Below are 21,412 nucleotides of genomic sequence, written 5' to 3'. Positions count from 1 at the left end.
ATCCAACTATGAAATCTTCTACTGTTTTTTTAATCTCAAAAGCTTTATTCATCATCACCATCATCTCAGTAAATCCTACCAACAACAAAGCTAAGGTGGGGTCCGAGAAGGGTAAGATGTAGACAGCCTTACCTCTACCACCAGACATCCGCTCAATAGTAGTTTTGCATCAAGCCTTGGACATAAGCAATGGCGAAGCTTGAGATTTCCGACAGGGGGTCATTAATATCCACCATCAGTCATTATGAATGCATACATCTTACAATGTTGTCAGCCTTTTGTTTTAGAAATCTATCAATGAATCAAAAGAGACTAAACATTACATTTCAACCTGAAGTACTAGATTACATTGTAAAAGCGTTTTTGTTATTTATGAACCACAAAACTTGCACCAAATTTTATACAGATATTCATAATATTTCATCCTCCATGACTTGCTACCCACCAAAGGAGCAACAACTACCCAAAATCCGACAACGAACCCCGCCACTATGCTTGTAATAAGTCCCCACTCTGGCCCATCATCACTTCTTTCTTCTTCACTAGCATTAACCACCCCTCCTCCTCCGCCGCACCTTAAGCTAAGAGGAGCTCCACATAGTTGGTTCCCGACAAAGCTCGATTCCTGAAAGCTCTGAAACTGAGTGCTTGACGGTATTCTTCCTGTCAAGTTGTTGTATGCCACATTTAACAGATTCAAGAAACTCAATTTCGACATGCTTGATGGAATCATCCCATCAACCTCATTCCTTGACAAATCAAATAATTCTAACAACTTCATGTCACCCATCTTTTCCGGGATCCTCCCTGTCAACCGATTATTGGACAAGTTTAAGAATCTTAACTCTACAAGCTGCGTAATCTCACTCGGAATAACCCCGTGTAAACGATTGCTTGAAAGATCCAAATACGTTACTAAACCGAGAATGCTGCCATACCCGTACACCCTCCCCCTCATCACCAACCACGCACTGCCCATAAACTCTTGTTGTGCTAGCTCAACAATCGGATTTGGAGTAACTTTTCCGGTCATGACACTAAAATTGTTGAAGCAGTTTGGTATTCTTCCTGAAAGATTGTTGTCAGCAAGATCCAGCATCTGGATAGAATCAAGTCTGCAGATTTCATCTGGGATTTCACCGTTAAGTTTGTTCGAACGAAGGCTGAGAAGCTTTAAAACTGTTGCTTCTCCACCTATTGGTGTCGGTATGCTTCCAACGAAATTGTTTTCAGAAAGATCAATGATCTGTAAGCTTTTTGAGTTCATTAGATTTACGGGTACTTCTCCCGAGAGCTTGTTATTATGCACATTTAATGACTCTAAAGAAGATAAATTTGCCAAAGACGTTGGAAATTCACCGGTGAGATTATTGTTCTGTAAGTTCAAGATATTCAACAGCTCCCAGTTTGACCAGCAATCAGGAAGAACACCTGAAATATTAGTATTCCCTAGATGCATGTATATAATCTGTTTCGGTTCCACCGAGCAAAGGAAATCGTTCAGAGACACCGACGAGAGATTATTATCTGAGATATTCAGATACTGCAGACCTGGAAACGTACTCCAAAACCAACTTGGAATGTTATCTGAAATCCGGGTGCTGTCTAGATACAAGATAAATAAATCGGTCTGATTTCGAAGCCACGAAGGGAATTTCGGACCTAAACTCCAATTGTTTAAGGTCAGTATTCTGAGTTGAAAAGGTGGTTCCCAGTTATCAGCCGGTAGCTCGAGTCTTAGCATGTTTGCATCTCCCCGTAAAGTGACTAGACTCGTGAGGTTTGCAAAATGACCTTCAGTCACAACGCCTGTTAACAGATTGTGCTCGATGATGAGTTGCTTCAGCTTGGTAAGATTGCCGATACTTTGTGGAAGAGTTCCGTTGATTTCATTATACGAAAGATCTAACAGCTCCAACGATGACAGCTCTCCTAAAGATTCTGGTAACGGGCCAGTAATAGAATTGGAAGGGAGGTACATCGATAGCAACGATGACAGTCTTCCAATCGAGTCAGGGATTGGACCCGAAATCAAGTTAGACCCGAGTTCTAGAGTTTGTAAGGATGACAAGTTCCCTATAGAATCTGGAATTGACCCGGATATCGAGTTGCCGTTAAGATCAATATGAACCAAATTCTTTAGTTTCCCGAGTTGTCGTGGTAAATTACCAGAAAGCCCGCTTGATGCAAACCTTAAAGACTCAAGTTTAGATGATTCACATTCGAACAAACTTGTGAGGGCGTCTAACAGACTTTTCCCATCAAATTTGTTCCAGTCAAGGTTTATTTCTCTTAGATTACAGACGCTTAGAGTAGACGAATTACGCGTTTCCTGAATACCCGTGAGTTGATTATTTGACAAATCAAGGACAGTAAGGGAATTCATGTTCATAAGACCAGCAGGAACTGGCCCATTGAAATTACAGTTAGCAAGATTTAAGGAAACTAGACTATGTAAACTAGTAATCCAGCTCGGTATCGAACTAGTACTGAAGTTATTATAAGAAAGATCAAGGACTGAAAGTGAAGTAAGATTAACCATGGTTAAGCTAGGTGTGATAGGAGGTAACCCACAATATACTAAATGCAGTTCGACAAGCGTAAAAGGGACCTGCAGCCAATCAAACACGCCATCGAGTTGCACTCCACCCATGTCAAGGTGGCGCAAGAAAGAAAGACCCGATAACCACTGCAAACTCTTAACCTGTTGTACATACTGATCACCGCTATAAAGTTGTCGGATACTGAGTACCCGTAACTTGGAAAGATCCCCGAGTTGACTCGGGACCTCCCCGGAGAATCTAGACTCAGTAAGATTCAGATATGTCAAGTTTCGGAGATACCCAATGTAAGTCGGAATCGGGTTCCCTCCAAAATCATTGCAGCTCAAGTCTAAATACTCCAGTGAAGTCAAATTCTGCAAAGAAGGGTTGACTTTCCCTCCAAATCTTTGTATAGATGCTTCTTGAGATTTTAAGTCAGCCATGGCATCGGGCCCGCGAAGTCTGATCTCACTGACATGGCCGGTAAGATTGTTGCAGGTGATTCCATACCATATGCAGCAATCTGCATTGCTTCTGTTCCAGGAAACGAGTCGGTTTGCACCATCGATGAGGTCGTTTTTGAACTCCAAAAGTGCGGTTCTCTCGTATTCGATGCATCGGATGTTGGTGGTGGAGTTTTGGTCAGACAAAGAAGAATGAAAGAATGTAAAGATTGTGAGAAAACAAAGGTATGAGAAAGAAGATGAGTGGGAACTCATGGTTTGATAACTAAGGATCTGCAATCTGAAAAAGATGGGATTTTTAAAGAGTGGGTGGTAGGACACCAGCTTTGACCTTTGTAAAGAGTCAACTGAATGATTTCAATAGTCAACAAAGTAAACACTTCCCATTATGGGCTTAAGGACAAAAGGTATAAACCATGGGAAGTAGGGTGGTTATCTAAGCCGAATATTTGGACTTATATAGCTAGGGCAAGTTGCATGCAACTAGACAAAAAGGTTATTTTAGTAATATTAAATTATTATTATATTAACATTTGGAATCATATTATATAGTATTAAAACCGTATTCTTCAAATCTTTTGCCCTGAATTGACATAGGATGGAAACACGAAATGAAAAGAGGGAATTCTGCAGAAAATTTGATATATTATATATATGTTAACATATTACATCGCCACCTCTTTTTGATTGGCTTTTTGTTTATACTATGTCCACATGGAGGGTTAAATCCCATCTTTCATTTATTTTGAATCCTGATTTCCACATGAATCAAGATGGGTTCATGATTTGAAATGGGTTTTTAAACCGGTTTGGTAAAAAAACCGGTTTCTTTTCCAATTTTTAAAAATGAACCGGTTTTTTAACCGGTTTCAAAGATCGCAATAACGAATTGGTATCTAAACCGCTGGGTCTAGTCAACCGGTTTTTCGAAAAACGTTTTTTTATACAAACCAGCTCGTATTTTTTCTCAGTTTTTTTTTTCGAACCGGTTGTTTTGTACATGTCTACCTGTAGCCCAAGTTATGTCCTTTTTACGTTGGAGTCTGTTAACTCTTGGATCAGCCCCGTGTCAAAATTCCTAACCTGAATGTAATGTTTATTTTTTAATACCAAACCTAGAGAAAATTATAATGTGAACTGAACAACTAGAAAACCAGAAAAAACAAAGTCTCAAAGTATTATTGTTTTATAAGGTGGTCTTATTCTTACCAATGCGAAAATCATTCATAAGTTTATAATGGAATCATTTAAAAAAAAGTTTTTTATTATTTGAAATATAATAACTTACCTTTTTCTGTAACTATGGTATTTACACCTTGATACTCATTCAATTTAGCCCAGTGTCATATATACTTGAAATCGCCTTGCTTTCGATTACAAGAGATTATATGACCATCAATAAAACGTTATAGCGTCACAATTCCCGATTCTAGGTTTCTTTTCTATGATATAAATCCTTAAGAAATTTATTAACAACAGGTACAAACATTTTCATGGTATAAGTCATATGTTGGCCCGCAATTCTAACTACTTTTATACATACGATTTATAAATTAATTCTAGAGTAAATTACAAATTTTGTCCTTTATGTCTGTACCAAATTGCAGACGGTGTCCTTTATCTTTAAATTTGACGAGTTTTGTCCTTAACGTTTCAAAATCATGCACGTTATGTCCTTTAACCCTAATCCAGTTAGATTTTTTGGTTAACTATGGTCATATGCCTTGCACATGAGGGTATCATTGTCTTTTCACCTTTTCAGGGGTTATTGTGTAAATAAGTTCTATACAAAGACTATTTTATAAAATTAGCATGATATTTAATTAAACAAACCTCGCTCTCTCTCAGTCTTCTCTCTCTAAAATAACCTCTGCAGACTTCAAGTTTTTTTTTTTTGACGGCAAATTCAATTTTACTTATCACCTAACTTTATACAAGGCATCTTCTAGAAAGCTAATAGAAAGAAACTTGCAAAAACATCACCAACATTACATAAGTACATCATCTTTATACAGTTGAAAAATCAAAACTCCTCTGGGTGTCTCCACCTGTTGGTGTTTGGTACGATTTTTGACCCACATGAAGGTCATTGTTTTGATTTCGCTGAGAAGTTGGTCGATTACTAACCTTCTGCCGGAGAATATGAGTTCGTTTCTCCCTTTGGATGGCAAGATATTGGTTCATTCCATGAAGAAAGGGGTGGGTGTTTTTTAGATGTCGGAAATCAACAACCACCGTCACCTGCCGATCTCAGCTCTAAACAAACACGAGTATAATCAACACTAATAAGCACCAAATCTTGAAGATTAACGCAATACTTCAACACGCCAATCAACCCTTCAACGTTTATCCTATTCGTTTTCCAACCGTCAAAATATGCAGCTTTGATACGGACTAACCAACCCAGTACCCATGTTCATATCCTGCACGTTTCCATTTACCCACGTAGTATGCATGTTATTATCCCATGATTTCCATTTATCTCTATTTTAGTTAATATCTCGTATGTATGCATGTGCACGTTTCCCTTTATGTTTGTAAGCCTATATAAGGCCAGTTAGTTTATGGAATGAAATGAAGAAAAAGTTGCAAAAATTATTCTCTTATATTTACTTTCAATTTTAGTTTTACAATTTTCCTTCGTTCGTAATTTGGAGACCACCGATCTCGAACTCGGTTCTATCATTTGGTGCTTTCATTCTCGATCATCATGCCTCCTCGTACAAGCTTCGAAGAAGGCGTCACGACCTTAGTTGACATGGTCGACCGGCTAGTGACTCAACAAGAAACTATTGCCGCCCAACAAGCCTCGCATACCATGTCAATGTTTGACACCATGTGGAGTTTTCTCGCGGTACAACAACAACTCTTGTTTTTTTGTGCCCGACTCGGCCTAGAACCTCCACCTCCATTGCCCGCTCGACTAGTGGCGGATCTAGAAAATTACTTAAGGGGCAACGTTTCAAAAAAAAAAAAAATTTAACGTACTTCATACAATGTAAACGAAACAACGATAGTAGCGCGGTAATAAATAAATTTAAACATGTACCTAAATGAGTTCTCCTCTTCGGTTTTTGAAAGCTTGAAACCGGGCCATGACATCCTCTTCTTTTACTTTACAAAAACTTTCTTTTTCTACCGCACAAATTAGAGCGTTGTTCAAATACTCATCACCCATCCGATTGCGTAAATCCGTCTTGATAAGCTTCATTTTAGAAAAACATCTTTCAACGGTTGCGGTTGCAACCGGTAAAACCAGTGCTAGCTTCAATGTTCGATAAACCAAAGGAAAAGTTTCATTTTTTCTGGTTTCCACCATTACACGAGCAAGGTCACTCAATCCAGTTAAATTTGCAAATTTATCATCTTCCTTTAAAGTGTGATAAAATGTCGAAAGATCACCCGCAAGAACCCCTCTTTCTTCTTTATTAAAGTCATTCGGATACATTTCAGAAAACTTCACTATCTTTGATATGTCAAATTTAGCAAACGAATTACAAGGATTTAAACCCGACATATTTTCTATCAAACTAGTTGAGACCTCACTAAATCGGCTTCCAAGTTCTTGAAGTTGCATATCCAAAACCGTATTAGAAACCTCAACTTCAAAATGATGTCGGTTAGTAATGACATACTTTCGGTTTCTTTGATTACCATAACTTTCCGCCATATCTAACATCTTAATGTTGTTTTTTTCACAAAAAGATGTTACGTTTGCCAACATCTATTCAAACCCTTTTTGTCTTAAATGATTCAAAGCTCGTTTTGTCCCGCTTATCAAATGAGATGCTTCTAACAAGTCTTGACTCTTTTTTTGAAGATGTTTTAATAGATCATTTTCGAGGCCTAAGATATCGTTCAACAAGTGTACGTAAAACACAAATTCAAGACTCTCAAAATATGATAGAATACCTGACGCATTGGATCGTTGTTGAAAGGTCTCTCCATCTTGTTTAATAAAAGTAAGTACCTCAACAACTTCCGGAAATAATTTCAACAAACTTATGATGGTTCTATGATGAGAACCCAATCGTGTGTCTCCGGGTCGGGCAAGGGAAACCTCTTGGTTTAATCCTTTTCATGTGTTAATTTCACCCGCTAGAATTTCGTTTTCCACTCTCTCTTTTTTTTGCCTCCAACATCATATCTTTTCTTTTGCAAGAAGCACCAACCGTATTAACAACCATGCCAAGAGTTTCGTAAAATTATTTAACACCATCATGTTTTTTTGCTACAGCCACAATCACTAAATGCAGTTTATGAGCAAAGCAATGTATGTAATGTGCCGATGGATTGTCTTTCAGAATTAAAGCTTTTAATCCATTAAACTATCCCCGCATGTTGCTTGCACCATCATAACCTTGACCCCTGATCTGTTTAAACAAAAACAAACAATAAAATACAATGATACGACATATAATCTTTATTATAGTTTATGTAATGAAATTATGAAACATATAACTTACTTGATCTATGCTTAAATGGTTATCGGCTAATAAAGACACAATGGCTTCTTTAAGAGTTAAAGAATATGTATTCCTCACATGAGCAACTCCAATTAAACTCTCTTTAACAACTCCGACCTTATCGACATATCTCACCACTACGGCCATTTGTTCCTTTAAAGACACGTCGCTAGACTCATCTACTAACAACCCAAAGACATCGTCTTTAATTTCTTCACAAATCATTTTGGTTACTTCTTTCGCATAGCAATCGACAATCTCTTTTTGAATCGATGGAGCTGTCAACTTATTATTCTTCTTGGCCTTCCCTAAAGTGTACTTACCAATATCTGGGTTGTTCACACTAATCAACTTTAAAACCGAAAGAAATATACCTTTATAAAGAGACTTTTCAGATTCGTCATGACCACGAAACGGTAAACTATTTTCTAAACAAAATCCAGCACTACGAACAGACCCCATTAATCGATACCGATTTCCAATCCTTCTTTCCTTGTTACGCCTTTTTTCATTCGCATCATAGGATCGCTTTTGGTTCAAGAGATTTTCACATTTTTGCGCCGCCTGATTATGTATACTATTAACTAACCCAACATGTTCTTTCAAGACAACCCGGTTTACTCCAATTACAAAATCCTCCACTTACAAAAGTCTCTCTTCCACCTTTATTACCAACACTTTCATTAAACAAGTAACAATATAAACAATATGCTTTTTCTTGTTTAGTGCTATACTCCAACCAATGATATTTATCAAACCATTTAACATTAAAACGTCTCCGGCCACTAGAATAGTTTGTCCATTTAAAGTCATGACCTCGTGGTTGAAAAGCCTTTTTAACAAGATACGCTCTTCTTATGTCGACTATTTGATTTGGATGATAACTAGTAATAGGCGGTCTATCGGAGGGATCCGAAGGAAGATCATTCAAATCGATTTTGTTTCATGTTGAAGGACTTGAAGCCAAAGTAATAATTGGACTTGGAGTTGGTCGGATATCTTCATTTTCTTGCATATCAATATCATTCTTTGAACTTGGACCAATATCTTCATTTTCTTGCTTATCGTCAATAATATTTGAACTAGGAGTTGCACCCAAATCATCATTTTCTTGGAATTTTTGTTTATAAAGATTACTAATGAGAGTTTGTTTTTTCATCTTTCAACTTCCAAATTCCCTAATTTTATAAGACAAATAAAATTAAACTATAAGCCCTAAATCAATTTCACATAAACCCTAAAGTAAAAGGCTATAACAATTGGTCAATTGCACATAACTATAACTAAAATACTAAATGGAAACATTGTAATTGCAATTAAACAATATAAATTATTCAATTTTTCATAAGAAAAACACTTACCTGAGGAATTGGACTGGAGTGGCGGACGTCGGACGATGATGGACTACCGGACTGGAGTGGCGGACTGGAACGACGGCGACAAAGGGCGGAACGGCGGTCGGCGGCGGCAAAGGGCGGAGTGGCGGACTGGAACGGCGCTGCTCTCCAGTGCTCCTGCTCGTTCGCTGTTGCTGCTTGCTGAAAGTGTTCATGGTTCGATATATTATTATTGATGATGAATAGAATACAAGAAACCCCTTTATATAGGGAAGAACCATAAACCTATACAAGCACCTAATTAGGAATAGATAACAATTCCTAATTTACAAGGATTCCTATCAAGAATATAAACATTCTAGAATAATCTAAATAATAATAATAATAATAATAATAATAATAATAATAATAATAATAATAATAATAATAATAACAATATACGGTGCTAATATTTCTGTTGGTGCATTCATCTGTTGTCTTCGTCTTATATCGAGTCTCGGTTTACTATATTTGAACATGAAAGTTTGAAAGGGTTTAGTTTGAAAGGGTTTAGTTTGAAAGGGTTTAGTTTGAAGAGGGTTTAGTTTGAAAAGTACCCTGTCCATTTGAAAGTGTCATGCCACTTTCAAACTAAAGGGTCCCTCCTATAAATACCCTTCAAACTTTCATCATTTGTAACTTTCTGGCCTGTGCAACGAAGTGCTGCCGAAGTGTTGTCAGGTTGTAAAACGTCTTTATATCAATCATACAACAGTTTATAGTGTGAATCTTGCTGAATTGAACTCTACACGTCTGTTTCCGCCTTTCCTTTAAAGATAAACTCTTCTGATCGACTCGTTCGGGTCCGAAATTGATCCTACAAGTGGTATCAGAGCTCAGGAAGAAGAGTTCTATACAATTCAGCTGCGATTTCTGTTTCTACACCTTTCTTTTTCGAAAATTAAAGTTTTTCACGGTTAAAATTGGCTGAAACTTTCACAATGTGTGCGTAATTGTATTTTAACAAATCCTTGTGAATATCAGATCTAAATTTGAAGTAAAAATGGTAAAAATGGACTGATATCTGACTTCCGTTTGAATGAGATCGTTTGAAAACTACTCTTTCGTTTGAAAAATGATCTCTGTGGTTTGAAAAAGTGCATATCGTTTGAACTATCGGTTGAAATTGTCCATACCGTTTGAAGCTGGACCATATCGTTTGAAATTACATGAGTTCCGTTTGAAAACAGGCATCCCGTTTGAAATTGTATCACCGTTTGAACTGTCTACTATGGTCTTTCGTTTGAAAATGACCTTTCGTTTGAAAAGCTAGCCATCCCGTTTGAAAACGTCGATCGCTTGAAAATGACGATCGCTTGAAAACGATGACCGCTTGAACTGTTTTTTTGTTTTTCACGAGAAAAGTGCATTGTGTATTGTGAAAGTACATAGAATTGTGAGAAACTTTAAACGAGGGTGTCAGTACTTCGGGAAAGGAAATAATGTGTCTACATATGTGAACGGTTCATCATTACACGTGATACAATTGTTATAATCAGATCTATATCATTGGTTTGCATGTGAACAAATCATGTCGCCCATGTGAATATATCAGTTTGCTTGAAATTCAAAGTGAGGTTCAATTAAAACTTTGTATGAATTGATGTTGTCGGCCATTTTCACAAGTGAAAGGTCAATTACATGTGATCTGACCAGTTAGTGTATTTTAGAGGTCCAATCAAATTAAGTTGGGTAATAGAATTGTTGTCGTTTCATAAAACTTTGCATGAGATCCGATTGGTGTTGGAAGTCTTTGTCAGCCCACTACAAAATTTGCGGCCCAATCAGCTATCGGTTTAAGTGTTTATACATAATGTTGTCGGCAATTATATAATTCATGTGATCAAAAGTAATCGGTTCTACAATCAAGAGTTGAGTATTAATATTGATCAGCCCATGTGATTGTTGTCCTTTCAAGACTCATCGGCCCAATCAAGGATTTATAAAAGATAAACTTGTCGGCCACAATCATTTGTTGGTCCAATGAACATTTAGATGATGTAAAAGTTGTCAGTTTTGTCATGCGATTATCTCGGCTCATGTGACTTTGATTTTAGAGGCCCAATCACATTGTAGAGTTGTTCTCAGTTAATTAGGTAAAAGGTTCAATCCATGTGATATATATTTGCGGCCCAATTATAGAGTTTTGAAAGAAGATTTTTTTGTGAGCTTCATATATTAACAACAGTTACAAGATTGTTATGTGTAAATCTCGGCCCAAGGTTTGAAATTGTCCACACCAAATTCAATTTACACCAGTTCAGGTTGTTTGAAGTTTGGGTTCCTTAGATCACACGAGGTGTTCAGTTTGCTTGAAAAAGTCATCAGTTCACTTGGAAGTGGTTAAAATCATCTCCTGGTCGTACGAATTCCAGATCGTTTGAATTTTGTCCAGTTCGTTTGAAGTATTCATCAGGTCATTTGAAAGTCAGTTAGTTTACACGAAAAAGGGTCAAGTCATTCGTATTTGATCAGGGTCATAGCAGTCTGCACAGTGTGTCAATCTTCAATCGAACAGAATACTCATCAGTTCGAGTATCAGTCTTATTCGGTTAATTGATAAGTCTTTAAATTGATTGTGTTTTGTTTGATTGTGCTGTCAGGTATTCTTACAAGGTGATACAGCTCATTTAAAAATCCGGAAAAATGGACGAGGAATTCTACAACGCATTCGCTACTCCAGTTACACCGATGAGTATTGCACAGAACACGATGTTGGAAAACGAAACAGGGACGATGCAAAAGCCTCCCAAACTAATGAACATCGAAGAATTTAAAGGTTGGGAAGGTCGTTTTGAGAATTGGGTACAAGCTAATTATCTTGATGCATGGGAATGTGTCGAGACAAAATATGTTCGACCGATGAATGATGATGAAGAGCCTGTTCCGATAAAAGATCTAGGTGCTGATGCTAGAAAGAAATACAAAGCTGAGAAAATGATGTTAAGTCTTCTTCAACAAGCAGTGAAAGAGGATATTATGGTGCTTTTGCAACACAATGGAACTTCATATTCGATTTGAAAAATTATTCGAATGAAGGATTTTGATGGTGAACAGGATATCGGGTTATACTATAAAGCAGGGGTGAATGAGAAATCATCAAATCTATCTCCGAAAGTTGAAACTGCCTACAGTGTAAAAAATTCATCTGAAAGCTCATCTAAAGGATCAAGCAGCAAAACAAGTTTTACATCATTTCCATCTTTTGATCCAAACATTTCTGCTACGAAAAATGGGAGAAAACTTCAGTGTAACATTGTTTTAAATCTTGAAAATGATCAAGATTATTCTGAAGAAGTTGCCAAAAGTCAAATGTCTTTATTAGGAATGGTTTTGGAATCTTATACTTGTTTTGTTGCAGGTCGTATCGGGAATCCAATGTTAACCAAGGAAGACTACGACCAGATAGATGCTGAAGAGATGGAGCTGATGGATATTAAATGGTGTTTCGCTAGCGTACTAAGGAGGGCTGAGAAATTTAAGCAGATAACGGGGAGAGATGATCTTCATGATGCTAATGTTTCTACTTTAGGTTTTGATAAATCTAAAGTCACTTGTTTTCGTTGCAGGGAAAAAGGTCACTTCAAGAGGGAGTGCACTAACCGGAAGCAAGTGGAGCTCAAAATCCTTTCAACAACAACAATGATTATTACAGAAAAGCCATCTACCATCAAGTTGCTCAATCACCATCACAACAACATCAACATCAAGCACAAACTGCACATGGAAGACCCATAATTGAAGATACTGGAAAGAGAGCATGTGTGGTTAATCAAGATGAAAAGAAGTCATTCAACTGGGATAAATATATTCCAGATAATGCAAAAGCTTGTTTGATTGATCAAGAAGATGAAAAGCTACCAGAGGGTTTTAGCTGGGAAAATTTTACTTGGGATGATTATATTCCTGATCAAACTAGAGCTTATACTGCTTTTATGGCAAAGGCTGAAAGTGATAGTGATGATGATACTGAGTATTGGGCAAGAAAATTCAAAGCTGATATGAAGCTGATCGCTGAAAGTGATAGTGATGATGAAAAAGTTAAAAAGAAAAAGAAAAAGGTCAAAACACCGGTGAGCAGTGATGATGAAGATATTTTTGTAAATAGAAGGCAAAAGATGAAAGAGGTTCCAAAGTTTAAAGTTGATGCTGAAGTTAATGCTAAAAAGATTCCTGTGATGTGTGAAAACTGTGAGATTTTCAAGAAGAAAAACAGTGAACTGATTAATAACATAAATCAGTTAAAGGAATCTTATGATGTTCTGAACAAGTCCATAAATCAATACAATCAATCAAGTGAAGAACAAGCAACAGCAATGAAGACACTTCAGGGAGCATTCATGATCAAACAGAAAGTTGTGAATAATTACATCGAGAAGTGTGCTGCTTTGGAACAAAAGCTTGAGTTGCAAAGAATTGAAACTAAAAGAGTTAACCGTTTGTTAAAAAGTTACTCATGTACTTCTTATGTCATTGACAGGATTTATCCGACAGTTGAAAGTATGAAGGCATGGGAAGATGATGAGATAACTGAAGAGAAGGAAGCTGAAAAAATTGCTGATGAAAAGATTTCTGAAAAGAAGAAGAATGACACGAAGAAAAAGACTGACAAGAAAGATTCTGGTAAGAAACAAGGTGTCAGTTATAACAAGTGTCCACCCCCGCTGGAAAATGGATATTTGCCAAGATACCCAAACGATGAAAGAGTCAAAAAGGCAACAAATTTACAGTGGGAGTCGGAGTCGTCAGTCAATCTACCAGATAGTATTGATGTTGTGTTTACATCGTCTGACACTGATCAACAGTCTCAATTGATGAAGAAAGTCGTGGATCATGTGTTAGAAAACGATGACATAGAGGAGTCAAAGTCGGAGTTTGCGTTAGAGCCAAAGTCTGGGTCAAGCACTCCATGTCAAACAGAAAAACAGGACAAAATAGTTTATGATAGAAAATTTTTGTTATCAAAATCTAATTTGAATGATTGATTGTTCAAGGTTGCATACACTTTGAATGATTCTGACAAATTATATTCTGATGAAGAATTTCCAATAAGAGGTGTCAAAACTGAACTGATAAAAGGTTTTCAAACTCACAGAAATTAATATTTCTGAAATAAAAGACTTATGTCTTAATGAAAAACCTAAAAAATACACCTCAAGAGTACAACAAAAATTAAACAAGAAAAAGGGTTACGGTTCTGGTTCTGGTTTCCAAAAGAAATCAAACCATAACGGTAATTTCAAAAAGAAAGGTCTTGGTTTTACTCCAACAGAAAAACAGAAAAATGAAAAATATGTTCGTGATTTTAAATCCAAAATGACATTTGTTTCAGGAACATCATCTGAAGAAGAAGAAAAGAAAGCATTCTGGAGGCAGTCAAACAATGAGTTCCTTGCAAAGAAGCAAGATGAAATGAATAAGATGACTGAGCAGAAGAAAGATACGAGAACCTGTTTCCAATGCAACACTATTGGACATATTGCCAGAGATTGTTCTAAGGCAATAGCACCAAAACAGGGAGTTTCTCGTAAACTGAAAGAGAAAGTGGTTGAGTTCGAACCACCAATTGATAGAACAAAATTGTTTAAAGATTCTACATTTGAAATTGGTGAGAGTTCGAACAAGTTTTACAAGAAGAGAGCTAAATCTGACAACCAGAAATGGGTTGTTAAGAAAGTTGGTGAAAGCTCTAGCGATGATTCTGATAGGTCAAAATCAAAGGAGCTATCTTCTGGTGATGAATCTGACTCCACAAAGTCAAATGAGCCACAGGTTGTTTCGAAAAGTGAAGCTATGTTAAAAGATGAAAAATCAGTTCCGACTGTGAATGATGAGGATTGTCCATCACTTCGGGCTGAAAATTATAAAAAGAAAATTGGTAAAGTTGAAATTTCTAACCAATTTTATAATGATAAACAGGAATTTGATGCTAAGAAGGTCTTTAACTTCAAGGTAAAACATATCTTTGGAAAGATGATTGATCGAAAAGTCAAAGGGGTTAAAGAATTTTTTGAGAAGAAAACAAAGAAAGAAAAGGTTGAACCATCCCTGGTTTGTGACTGGGATGGTACATATTATGAACAGTAAGTCTCAGGACTTGCCGGAGCTCCCAGGTTGGTAAGCGAGGAGCATGAATCGGCATCTTTCTTGAGGAATTTATTCGGTAACGTCAATCATTCAAACGGTAAAAGGTTTGTTTGTGTTTGCTTGCTAGTGGTATGTGTTGGTCATAATTACAAGTGGTTAGGAGTGTTGATTGTGCATTGTTTGCATATGGTAAATCAAGGACATTAATTTGTACTTGTATTTTCCTACAACTGGTTGGAAGACAATATGATGAACCACAACCCTGTACTTATTATTGATATACCTACAAGTGGTAAAATCAACCAAACTTATTTTTCGGAAAAACCATTTTGATTAAAACAAACTTAAGTGTTTTGAAATCTAAATGGGAAAATAGTTTGTTGATAGGGGGAGTTCTGATTGTTTATGCCAAGTGAATGGCGAATTGAGGCGATTTGATGTTGGTTGTCATGTTTCTGTACAGTTTGTTTTCATATTTTTGTTAATGTGTTTGCATTTTAGGGGGGGGGGGTAGAAAATTTCAGAAAATCCAAAAACATTAGAAAATTTGAAAAGCCAAAAACATGATAAAATCAAAAATGAGTTTTGTTGTGAAAAAGAGGCAATGATAGTACATCAGTGGACTATCACAACATGCTAAAGAATTGGAAAGTTTAAAAGTGATAAACAATGTTACTGCAGATGTGTCAGTAGGTTTTTGCACATTTAGTAAATTGAAACGAGATATAAACCTAATTCAAACTTGCTTGATTCGTGGGTAACTATTCTTGAATATATGGGTAACCCCCGAAATCTTGTTTGAAAGGTCCCGTATTCTGAGATACTTAGGGGTGTTCAAAACCGGATATCCGAAATTTTCGGATACTAGATTTCACTATCCGAATCCGTATCCGAAATTTCGGATATCCGAAATTCGGATATCCGAAATTCGGATATCCGAAATTCGGATATCCGAAATTTCGGATACGGATTCGGATAGTGAATCGGATATCCGAAAATTCATATTTTTATTTAATTTTTATCTTTTTAATATTTTTTTTCATATTCGGAAACGGATATTCTGGATATTTTCGGATATCCGAATATAAATTTTCGGATATTTCGGATATTTTTCGGATACTTCGGATATTTTTCGGATATTTCGGATATATTTCGGATATTTTTCGGATATTTCGGATATTTTCGGATACTTCGGATATCCGAAAAAAATGAAAATTAAAATTTTCGGATATTTCGGATATCCGAAATATCCGAAAATTTTGAAAATCACTATCCGAATCCGAATCCGAAAAATTCGGATATCCGAATTTCGGATATCCGAAATTTCGGATATCCGATTTTTCGGATATTTCGGATTCGGATATCGGATATTTCGGATCGGATTTTCGGATACGGATACTTTTGAACACCCCTAGAGATACTAGGTCTTTATACTCAGTGATATCTGGGGTATTATCCCGGGACTTCTGCTGTATGGAAGTACTGACCTAGTTCCCGGATAATGCTTTTCGCAAAATGCTTGAAACATAGCATCGCCCTCAGCAAGCTGATGAGACAATAAAATTGATAGTCGCTGCTGTTGTAATCAAAAGATCCTCGAAAGGGGACGCACCTAAAGTCGAAGCCGTCATCTCTCTGCGTATACGGAAGTATCGACCTGAGCTCTCACGGCCCTCGTACATAACCCCATTACAGATATCATCTGTGGTATACTCACCTGTAAGACTGAATATTGGGATTTGGATACAGGAGTATATTCAAGTGGAGTGATACACAATTAAGTTTAAGTTTCTAAAACATTAATATTGTATCTCGAATCGATTGAAATTTGTGTGAAAATTTAAAGTGGACCAATATACTGACAATCTAGGTAAATTGTTTAGAACTGAGTATGTTTAAAGCTTAACGGTGTTAGTGATTTGTCACAAAACTGATATGATCCTCTAGTGTGTTTTAGCATAAATTTTGAAAAATTCAAAAATATTTTCGACAACTGGTGTTGAAGAGCTAATTTTCAAAATTCCGAGTGCTAAACATGATGAACAGATGGTTTGGGAGAGTGTGTTGTTTTGAAAATTAAAATGATATATCTTCAAGTGGTTTATCATAGATTAACATTGTAAAATCATTCTTTGATTGTATTATTTCTGCAAATGGTTCATTAGCTGGTGAGATTGTTTTTGCAAGTTATCATCAGAAAATTTATTTTTGGGTAGAGAATGTGCAGGTTATCTGAAGATAGAGTGCCAGGTTTTGATACTTGAAGACTGTGTGATTTCAACAAGCCAGGCTGCGATCCCAGCATATCGAAAGGGGGAGTCTGAAGACATCCGAGTAGAGATTGTTCGTGGAAAGTCTGTAGAGATTGTTCGCTGTTGCTGCTTGCTGAAAGTGTTCATGGTTCGATATATTATTATTGATGATGAATAGAATACAAGAAACCCCTTTATATAGGGAAGAACCATAAACCTATACAAGCACCTAATTAGGAATAGATAACAATTCCTAATTTACAAGGATTCCTATCAAGAATATAAACATTCTAGAATAATCTAAATAATAATAATAATAATAATAATAATAATAATAATAATAATAATAATAATAATAATAATAATAATAACAATATACGGTGCTAATATTTCTGTTGGTGCATTCATCTGTTGTCTTCGTCTTATATCGAGTCTCGGTTTACTATATTTGAACATGAAAGTTTGAAAGGGTTTAGTTTGAAAGGGTTTAGTTTGAAAGGGTTTAGTTTGAAGAGGGTTTAGTTTGAAAAGTACCCTGTCCATTTGAAAGTGTCATGCCACTTTCAAACTAAAGGGTCCCTCCTATAAATACCCTTCAAACTTTCATCATTTGTAACTTTCTGGCTTGTGCAACGAAGTGCTGCCGAAGTGTTGTCAGGTTGTAAAACGTCTTTATATCAATCATACAACAGTTTATAGTGTGAATCTTGCTGAATTGAACTCTACACGTCTGTTTCCGCCTTTCGTTTAGAGATAAACTCTTCTGATCGACTCGTTCGGATCCGAAATCGATCCTAAAATTCCCCCGCAGTTTGAGCGGGCGGTGTACAAACGCTTAAACTGGAGCGAAAAGACTAAAATAAGTCCCTTGGAAGGCCCTTGGTAAAGATGTCAGCATATTGATTTGCAGCCGGAACATGAAGCACTCGAATGTGGCCAACACGGACTGTCTCACGAACAAAATGAATGTCTATTTCGATATGCTTTGTTCGTTGATGCTGCACAGGATTGTCGGATAAGTAGACGGCGGAGACATTATCAAAATAAACCACCGTAGCTTTTTGCAAGGGAACATGCAACTCAAACATTAAATTTCTTAACCAAGTAGCTTCTGCAACCGCTGCGACCCCACGATATTCCGCTTCGGCACTTGAACGAGAAATAGTAGCTTGTCGTTTAGATGACCACGAGATTAAATTATCTCCCAAAAACGTACAATAACCACTAGTCGACCGTCGCGAATCCGGACAACCACCCCAATCAGCGTCTGAGTATGCAATTAAGTCATTAGAGGCACATTTCACGATCCGAAGACCATAATCCACCGTTCCCTGAAGATATCGAAAGATGCGCTTCATGAACGCAAAATGCGGCTCCCGGGGCTCGTGCATGAAGAGACAAACTTGCTGCACAACATAAGAAATATCGGGCCGAGTAAAAGTTAGGTATTGTAAAGCACCCGCTAAACTTCGGTATAGGGTCGGATCAGCAAAAAGCGGACCCTCGGTTGCACTCAACTTAGCTGATAGATCGACCGGTGTGGTGCAAGGCTTGCAAGCAGTCATTGAGGCACGTGCGAGGATATCCTTTGCATATTGAGATTGCGACAGAAACAATCCATGGGAATGTCGCGAAACTTTGATCCCCAAAAAATAATGTAATGCTCCCAAATCAGTCATAGCAAACTCCCGGGACAAAGTCTGAATAATATTATTTAATAGAGCAGTGCTAGATGCTGTAAGGACAATATCATCCACGTATAAAAGCAAATATGCAGTGTCAGCCCCCTTTGAATAAATGAACAACGAGTTATCACAAGCACTATTGCTGAAGCCCTTTTGCAAAATATATGATGCAAACCTAGTGTACCAAGCCCGAGGCACCTGTTTGAGGCCATATAAAGACTTCTTTAGTCGACAAACGAAGTTAGGACGACGAGTATCAACGAAACCCGGCGGCTGATGCATAAACACCGTCTCATTTAAATGACCGTGTAGGAAAGCATTTTTTACATCTAATTGTTGAATGGGCCATGAATGATTGACCGCCAAAGAAAGAACCGTTCTGATGGTTGCCGGTTTAACACCCGGACTAAAAGTCTCGTCACAGTCAACCCCTACTGTTTGTGATTTCCCATTAACTACCAGTCGGGCCTTGTACCGTTCCAATGACCCATCAGCTTTAAACTTGTGACGAAAGAGCCACATACATCGAATTACCGGCCTGGCACTAGGTCGTGGAACTAATTCCCACGTTTCGTTTTCCTGTAAAGCATTAAATTTTGTTTGCATGGCATGTACCCAATTAGAGTCGGCAAAGGCTTTAGCGTAGGTGGTGGGAACGGGCGATATAGGGATGGTCATAAGGGTCGGGTAAAGCGGAGGTTTAATCGAACCTGTTTTGGACTGTGTCGACATTGGGTGGATGTTGTTTGAAGAAGAAGGCCGTGGTGTTGGGATGGCAGAAGTAGAGTGGGCTGTTTGAGTGGCGGTTGAAGGAGTTGGGGCTGTTTGTGTGTCGGCTGAAGTGGGTGGGCCGGGTGGGTCATTGGGGATCGGAAGTGGTTGTGGTGGGCTGGTGGCAGGCTGGGTTAAAGGGGGAGTGGTAGTGGGCCGCGGACGACGAGAGTAGGTAAAGGTAAAAGGAGCCGTGACATCGGGCTTTGGGGACGGCGTTTGGCCAAAGGTAAACCCAGTGGGTATTGGGTCGTCCAAAAAAGAATATGTAGTTGAGGGTATAGGTAAGGAGTATGGAAAGGTTTGCTCGTCAAAGGTGACATGGCGGGATATGTGAACCCTGCCTGTTGTAGGGTCGAGGCACCGGTACCCACGAAAATCAGCGGGGTATCCTAGAAAGATGCAACGAATTGCAGGGGGATGTAATTTGTGTGGTTGGGTAGCCAAGGTATTCGGGTAACAGGCAGACCCGAACATGCGGAGGTGGTCATAGGTTGGGTGATGAAGATAAAGGGCAAAAGTGGGTGTAAAAAAATTTAGGCGTTTTGTGGGAAGGATATTGTGAAGGTATGTGGCAGTATGAAGGGCCTCGACCCAAAAATGGGTGGTAAGTGGGCGTGTATAAGAAGGGACCGGATGATTTCGTTCAACCGACGAATCATTCGTTCGGCTTTCCCGCTTTGTGAGGATGTTTGAGGACAAGAAAACCGAAACAAGAGACCTTGCTGATTAGCAAATTGTTTGAACTGGTTGTTGTCAAATTCCCCGCCCAAGTCACATTGGAAGGTTTTTATGGGGCGGTTGAATTGGGTAAGGATAAGGCGGTGAAATTTAACGAAGGTGGGGAAAGTCTTGGATTTGTATTTTAAGGGGTAGACCCACACAAAGTGTGAGAAGTTATCTATAAGGACCATGTAATATTTGTAACCGGTTTTACTGATGACAGGCGAGGTCCATAAATCACAGTGAATAATATCGAATGGTGAAAAAGTGAAGGAACTAGACGTATAAAAAGGCAATCGTTTACTATTAGATAAATGGCATGAATTACAAAAAGTAGTAGATATGTCTTTATTACATAAAACATTAAATTTTCTACTAAGAATATCTAAGACTTGCACTCCAGGATGCCCAAGTCGATCATGCCAAGGGAGAGTAGAAGTGGTAATGAAGCAAGCTTGTGGTGGAAGTTGTGGTGGTGTGATTGGGTAGACGTCTCCGGTACTATTGTGGCGGGAAAGGTGCCGGCAAGTTTTGAGATCCTTCACAGTGAAACCAAAGGGGTCAAATTCAATAGAGACATTATTATCACGTGTAAAGCGTCTAACTGAAATCAAAGTTTTGATAACGGATGGGCTAAAAAGTATGTTAGGTAGGATGTAGGTGCGGTCAAGGATTTTGCAAAAGCCAGTGTCGGACCCTTTTATCGGGAGACATTGCCCGTCGCCAACAAGAATTTTCGGATTTACAGAAAAAGAATTGGGAAAGGAGATTATACCTGAATTCTCGATGACATGGGAACCTGCGCCAGTGTCCATTAGACCCGGGTCCAGTTGTTGCTGATTGAGATTCATGGCGTTGAATGCTGCCTGCAACTCTGCTGGATTAAGAGCGTCGAAACCAACAGGTGGGGTCGGCTGTCCTTGCTGATCTGCCGTATAGTAAGCAGGTGGGGCCGAAGGTCCTGTTGTGACAACTCGTACCTTACCGACTATTGTATTACGTGTAATGATTGAACTTATGTGATTAAGTGGTTGATTGAATGTTG

The 21,412-nt window shown here is 37.9% G+C and overlaps 2 protein-coding genes across 2 annotated transcripts; both read right to left on the bottom strand.

Moving 5' to 3' along the window:
* Window positions 1-370: 370 nt before the first annotated feature.
* LOC110931429 (receptor-like protein EIX2) lies at window positions 371-3,262 on the bottom strand. Its single transcript, XM_022174823.2, has one exon. It carries the CDS (start codon window positions 3,260-3,262, stop codon window positions 371-373), a length of 2,892 nt encoding a protein of 963 aa, XP_022030515.2.
* A 2,794-nt stretch (window positions 3,263-6,056) lies between these two features.
* On the bottom strand, window positions 6,057-6,677 carry LOC110931428. Its single transcript, XM_022174822.1, has one exon. It carries the CDS (start codon window positions 6,675-6,677, stop codon window positions 6,057-6,059), a length of 621 nt encoding a protein of 206 aa, XP_022030514.1.
* Between the last annotated feature and the right edge of the window lie 14,735 nt (window positions 6,678-21,412).

This window comes from Helianthus annuus, chromosome 3 (genome assembly GCF_002127325.2).
Source record: "Helianthus annuus cultivar XRQ/B chromosome 3, HanXRQr2.0-SUNRISE, whole genome shotgun sequence".
In the NCBI taxonomy this organism is placed as follows: Eukaryota; Viridiplantae; Streptophyta; class Magnoliopsida; order Asterales; family Asteraceae; genus Helianthus; species Helianthus annuus.
The sequence above is the reverse complement of the archived record's forward strand: the minus strand, read 5'-3'. Positions and strand labels throughout refer to the sequence as shown.

Coding starts and splice junctions, on each gene's coding strand:
- LOC110931429 (XM_022174823.2), bottom strand. CDS start 3,262: ATGAGTTCCCACTCATCTTCTTTCTCATACCTTTGTTTTCTCACAATC.
- LOC110931428 (XM_022174822.1), bottom strand. CDS start 6,677: ATGGCGGAAAGTTATGGTAATCAAAGAAACCGAAAGTATGTCATTACT.